Here is a 6,690-nt window from a genome sequence, read left to right as displayed (position 1 = left end):
GTATGTTATTTTATAATGTGTTAAAATGTGTTTTAGATGTTTTAGGAATGTATATCTTGTTTTAATTTGTACCCAAGGCTGATGATGGCACATAGATGCCGAAACTGGTACCATTTGACTATTTGACATGTGATTAAATCACAATAAAACGTCATTGTATTGTATTGAATAGGTGGACCTTGAAAAGAATTTAATTTTGTTGTAATCCCACTTCAATACGGAACCAATGAAATTCATAACTATAAGTATCTAAATGTCATACGAGGTAAGATTGATAAAATTTAGCTTAACTGTATTGGTTCAATGCGGGGGACAATACTCTTGCTAGGGAAACAGATACAAATTCTAGATGAAAAGTGCAACATTGCCCGATAACATGAATGGCTATTCTCAAGACTATGGTGCTAGACATGAAACCCTGCAATCAAACAACCAAAATTACAGTAGTCATATCAGGTGTGGTTTAGTAAATTTTTAAACAACCACTTTGCAGCATAAACATCAATGAGTTCACATTATGGTTTTGGAAGTCTATAAAAGCCCCCACTAAAGAGCAGTTTATGTTCCCGCACTTTTCTGTCTAAAAAGTGTCTCAATTCCTGCAAACTACATTCCACAGCTGTTGGACCTTGAGAAGCAAACATTTTTAGCATTTGGTGTATTCGTTCCAGAGGCATGGAATCAAGATTAGTGAGCATTCCAACAATATATGACCAAAACACTTGGAGCTCCTCCTCACGCTGGTCATGTGCAGAAGCCATGGCACTCTCAGACTCTTCATCCTCACATACCATCTCAGCAGGCACAGGACATTTTGATCGGGTAGGATTCTCCTCCACCAAAAGAAAGGTATCGGTAGATACTTCTCGTAACAAGCCTTGAGATTGCCAGTACGCAATTTTTCTCCTAAGCACTGTAGACGGAACATGCATTATTTGACTAAGTTCTTCAACAGTCCACTGATTTTTAGTTTGAAAATGCCAGATAATGGTAGCATGTGTAGGAGAAACTGTAAAACTAATAGTCCTATCTTTTAATTGAATGTCAAGGAACACTGAACCTAAATGTGGCTTCCAGCATAAAGTCCTATTACCTTTCAGAGTTTCAAATGCTTTTGTATACGTTTCCAAATGTTCTTTAACAAACGTAGGCAATTCTAAAGTCTCCTCCTTGAATGGAGGCCAAAACTGTGCAGAAAGAATCATTGCTGTACAAGGAAACTTCTGTTTTCCAAAATCTGAATTAGTGTCTGAATGCAGATGAGCATTTATTCTCTTAGAGTCGTAAATATCTTTCAACATAACTTCACAATAATGTAGTTGAGATTCCCCAAATCTGAGTTTCAGAAGTTCTAGATAACGGATTTCTTTCTCTGTGTTGTAACTGAATTGTGAGAGGAGTCGATCAGCCAACAGAGTACGATATTCATTAACAAATAGTTCTTTACTCCCATACACATTAACTAGCATCGATATTATATCAGATGTTCTTCTACTTTTTGAAGACTTTGATGGGTCAGCATCTACAGGATCAGGGTTCCAAGTCTCCCAGTTTTCTGAATCTTCATCAGACTGTGCCCCCTCATCCAACTGTAGCACTTCTCCTCGAACAAGTTCATCAGCTAATTCACTAGGACCTTCCTCAGTTAAACTGCTCACTACACATCGCACAGTGTCATCACGACAACGCAAATATAATCTCACCGGCTGTGTAACTGTCTCTAAGAGAACTCCTGTAGGGTCCAACTGCTTCAGAGCACGAATTGCTGCTACGTATGCTGTTAAAATGTCTGGTGTGTTCACTCCAGGATGAAGCAGTCTGGTCTCCAGTGCCCGTTGTAATTTCTGCGCAAGATATGAACGAAGATCTGTTTTCTGGAGACAAATCCGAAGATCTTCTACTGCAGGCTGTGAATCAGGATACTCTATAATGATATTAAAAAGCTGTTCAATTCTTGTTCGAGTGTATGTTTCGTATAAAAAGTGATAAAGTTTATATGTAAACTTTCGGACATGAGCTTCATTAGAATTATCAACAGAACCACTCTTATACACACGTGTTAGCCATTTCATAACAACAGTTTCAAGCCATGACTCAAGAGAACCGATATGTGATGTATCGAAACTTCCTTTGCACGAGTCTTCAACATAGCTTTCAATTTTATGGTGAAGTAGCGATGAAATAACTTCCCCTGCCAGTCGTTCCAAAAGTCCCATCTCAAGGAGTTTCTTATTAGTAGCATGAAATTCATCTATAATGGATTGGCACCGACATTGTTCAACTTCGTGACCACAACCTCCACACTGAACAATATCTTCAGCAGATTCATCAGGATCATCATCAGACTTGTCTCGATTACAGAAAACCTTGAACGAAACCTTATAAAAATCTTCTATTATCTGTGGATGATGCAGAGGAAGTTGAGAATGAAGAGATGATCTAACAAGAACTTTCAACACACCATTCAAAGTTTCTTTTCCAAACACATTCCTATGAATGTCACCATACTGACGTAATTTTTCTAATCTATCAAATACAATACTAAATTCAGATAACCGTTTACACATAGTTTTCACTGCATCTTTAAATCGTTCAAACCCATCGAATTCGTTCTCGCGGCCAGCGAATTTACTCCAAAATTCTGGCACAATTTTAGTGTAAATCAGTTGTTGAATACTATCCACAACGTAATCCTCGATCACTATAGCAAGATCTTGCTCACACACTAACTGTAGGATTTTATTAACCTCGTTTTCACGTATATTTTCGTGAATGCAGTTATCTTCAAGAACTGGGAACACGGATACAATCTTCAACCACATGTCATTTGAAGGGAGTCCTAAAGAAGATGACACCTCCATTGTAATGAGTAAAAAGTATTATACCTGCTCCACGAAAACTTTAAAGCCGTGACAGTTTCATGATATAACCATAACCTATATCGTAACATCTCTATATTATTTACCATACATTATTTAGCTTGGTAGCGCGAATGCACAAGAACTGGAATCCATCAAAATGTCACGAGTAACCTGTAATACACACTAGTTTAATTATCGTAGTGAGTTCAAATAAAACAATAACGTATTGAGAAGCAGAACGAAACCATATAATTAGAATTATACCAGTTCAAAAGCACGCACATTAAAGCACCAATTGCGAATGCCGAAGTTTTCAATTTTATACCGATCGTCATTTTTCAAAACTGGAGAAGAAAGGAACCTGCCAGGTTCACCAATATTGGTTATATCACACTGTTCTGTTCTGTTCGTGAAGTTTATTTGGGCTCGTTATTTCACCCAGACACTATACCGTATGATATTTGTACTAGATCTACACACGCACACAATTTCAATAAAGTAGTACACCAATGCAGTTGACAATGTTTTCGGAGTACAAGTACTTGAAGATTGAGGGAAGTAGACCATGCAGCAGACTCACAAATGGTTTCAAAGCACTGAAAGTAGATCAAGAAAAGACGTATCACCTAGACAATTAAAAGGGAGGAATTACGTATACAAGACTAGGAGATATAGGAAAAGCACAGGGACACAAGGTATACTAATCTTCACGCTAGAGTGGCCGTCTCAGCGACTTCTACAAAACATACACACCGGGCCAACATATAAGGGACAAGCAGGAGAGGGCAGGGGAACGACGGAGGGGTGGATATATGTGAGAGTGTAGGACTTTGGACGGATGGAAGGAAAGATCTGAGCAAAGTATATGGGGGATGTAGGGAGGGGAAAGTGTCGGTGAAATCGTAAACAAAATAGGAAGAGGGGCGATATTGTGTTGTTATGAACATCAGTGAAAAGGTATATCACACTAACTTTGGCGATATATCTATAGTATGCGCACTTTTTGTCTTGTCTTGTGGATATTTATTTGGGAACCAATATATTCTTTCCCAGTCACGAGCCCAATGAAATATTTCACTTGTATCACAAAAGCACACGTTTACATCATTAATAACCAGTTTTAGCACGATTACACTTAGATAGATAAACTGAAATAAGCACTATGATATCGTGTATATGTAGGGTCATAAAAGTATTAAACTATCTGCACTGGTCGAATACACAGATAACCTATTAATCTTGAGCAATAGAAACGTGTTGCACAGTACAAGATGGGAGAGTAATAAAACTCTTGATGCGAGATCCACTCACCCGGAAACATATAGAAATGCCACTTCACCAACACGTCGGGAAAAACAACTGAAAATCTACATCGTAATTACAATTTGATGTGAGTGTTATCAAGGTATTCGTTTAAGATAGCAATGATCTTAGGCGAAGGTTGATACAACAAAGCTGAAAGTCGTGTAGGGAAAGGTACGTGGACATTAATTAATTTCTGCATTAAAATGGCCTGTTGGCGTGCATATTGGGGGCAATGAAAAAACAAATGGTCACTATCGCCCTGAGGTTCTCCGCAGGAACAAGTTGGGATCGTTCGTAATTTGAAATCGAGATAAATATACCGGGGTTAAGGCATGATTAAAACGTAGTCTGATGATGTTAGTAATGTGACGTCGTGTATACGTACCATTTGCAAACCACGGAAGTGTGGGAATATTCGGTTGAATTTGATAGTAATAATGGCCTTTCGTACTAGCTGAAAAACGCCATTTTGTGCACCATGTGTGTTTAGCTTCATTTTTGATATATGGAAAGAAGTCAGAAATTGGAATTTTGATTTGTAATAAGTTTGCGGTATCTGCACTGGCTTCTTTTGCTGCTATATCGGCCATATCGTTGCCTGCGTGTCGGTTATGCCCTTTAATCCATATTAACGTTATAACAAAACCGGATGTTTCGACTTGTAAAATAAGGTGTTTAACTTCGTAGACATATGTATTTTGACTATGGGCGAAGGATTGGAGAGCTTGTAATACACTTTGAGAATTTATTTTTTTGGATTGCAACTGTTGGACATATAAGAGAGCTTGATATATGGCATATAATTCTGCTGTAAAGATAGTTAAATTATTAGGCAACGGATATTTAAAGATAGTTTGTGTTTGTGGATCATAAAATGCTGCTCCGACTCCAGTAGTCGATTTTGACCCATCAGTAAAAAGGTGATAATCTGGTGAGGTTATTGAACTTTTAAATTTCTTAAGAGCGTATAATTTGGGATGAGGTGAATACATTGATTGTTTTAATGAATCACAAGGGGCAATGATAATAGAAGGACGGAATGTTTGAATATCATAGTCATATGAATACAAATTTACACGTGGTGTGCGAAGTATAGTTTCAGTAAGATAGTGGAGTTCAGCATACGCCATATATATGGCGGGGTACTGTTAATGAGGTGGAGGACGCTGTTGATAATATTCATATACTAATTTTAATTTAGGTACGATAAGGGAGTTCGATCTGCTAATATGTTTAAGTAGGATTTTTTTTTAAATTTTTATCCTGCGAATATGCAGTGGTTCTTCTGTAGTTTCTACTAGTAAAGCGTTAGTTGGTGTTGTTCGGAGGGCTCCCACACTGATACGTAGTGCTGAAAATTGAATACGATCCAAAGCTAGTAAACTGTGTTTAGCGGATAAATCAATAATATGGGCGCTATAATCAAGTATGTACCGAATGGTTACACGATATAGTTGTAATGCTGACAAGGGGTCAGCACCCCATGCACGTTTCGTTACCGTTCGCAAGATAGTAATATAACGCTCAGATTTCCGAATTAAATACTGTATTTGGGGTTGCCATGTAAGTCTTTGGTCGATATATATGCCTAAATATAAGTGTTGTGGGACAAAGGGGATGCTATAGGTATCAAAGTTAATAGGGCTTTTATCAAAGGTTCGTTTATTTGTAAAGATCATCGCTGCACATTTAGCGATTGAAAGTGAAAGTCCATGGGTTGTTAGCCACCGAAGGACTAAATTAAACCGCGAGATATTGTGGTTCTACAATGATCAATGTTGGAGTGAGAACAATAAATAAAATAATCATTCGCGTAAGCCAGAATTCGAGCGTGTGGAGTCACAATAGATTCGAGATCTTTCATATAAAGGGCAAACAAAATTCCACTTAGTATCGAACCCTGTGGTAATCCTTGTGATGTATAGCGGCTTTCAATTGTGTGTTGAGTTGATTTAATGGTTAACCGGCGATTGGTAAATAGTTTATTTAAAATAGAAAGGAATTTGATGGGAAATCCAGGAATAAATAATTTCTCCCAGAGAATATGCAATAACACAGCATCATAGGCACCTTTAATACCAAAAAGACTGCCACGGTAGATTGTTTCCGCCATTTTGCCAATAAGATGTCGAGTAGGAAAATAATGATAGGTTTCTGTGTACTATTACCACGTCTAAAAGCGAACTGATACTTAGGTAATAGCGAGTGATATTCCAATAACCACGCCATTCGTTTCATAAGGATTTTACAGAAGACTTTCCGTATACATGATCCCAAAACTATGCCACGAAAATTTTCAGGTTCGGCAGGTCGTTTTGTTGGTTTCAATATAGGAGTTATGAAAAAATCGTTCCATGTTGTTGGTACGTGTAATGTCTCAAGAATACTATTATAATGTTGTAGTAAATAAATTTGGGCGTGAGGGGGTAGGGCCCTGAGCATGAAATAAGTAATTGCATCAGGTCCTGGGGACGAGCTATTAACGGTACATAATACAGATTGTAGTTCGTTATATGTAATTGGC

General features: G+C 37.8%; 1 protein-coding gene across 1 annotated transcript; it reads right to left on the bottom strand.

Moving 5' to 3' along the window:
• Window positions 1-330: 330 nt before the first annotated feature.
• mr (anaphase promoting complex subunit morula) lies at window positions 331-3,129 on the bottom strand. Its single transcript, XM_067148881.2, has one exon. The coding sequence runs from the start codon at window positions 2,859-2,861 to the stop codon at window positions 516-518; it is 2,346 nt and encodes a 781-aa protein (XP_067004982.2). The 5' UTR covers window positions 2,862-3,129; the 3' UTR covers window positions 331-515.
• Between the last annotated feature and the right edge of the window lie 3,561 nt (window positions 3,130-6,690).

Source organism: Anabrus simplex, chromosome 6 (genome assembly GCF_040414725.1).
Source record: "Anabrus simplex isolate iqAnaSimp1 chromosome 6, ASM4041472v1, whole genome shotgun sequence".
Classification (NCBI taxonomy): Eukaryota; Metazoa; Arthropoda; class Insecta; order Orthoptera; family Tettigoniidae; genus Anabrus; species Anabrus simplex.
Note: the sequence above shows the minus strand (reverse complement) of the source record. Positions and strands in the feature narration are given on the sequence as shown.

Bases quoted from the DNA above. Each gene is read 5' to 3' on its own strand.
- mr (XM_067148881.2), bottom strand. From the start codon at position 2,861: ATGGAGGTGTCATCTTCTTTAGGACTCCCTTCAAATGACATGTGGTTG.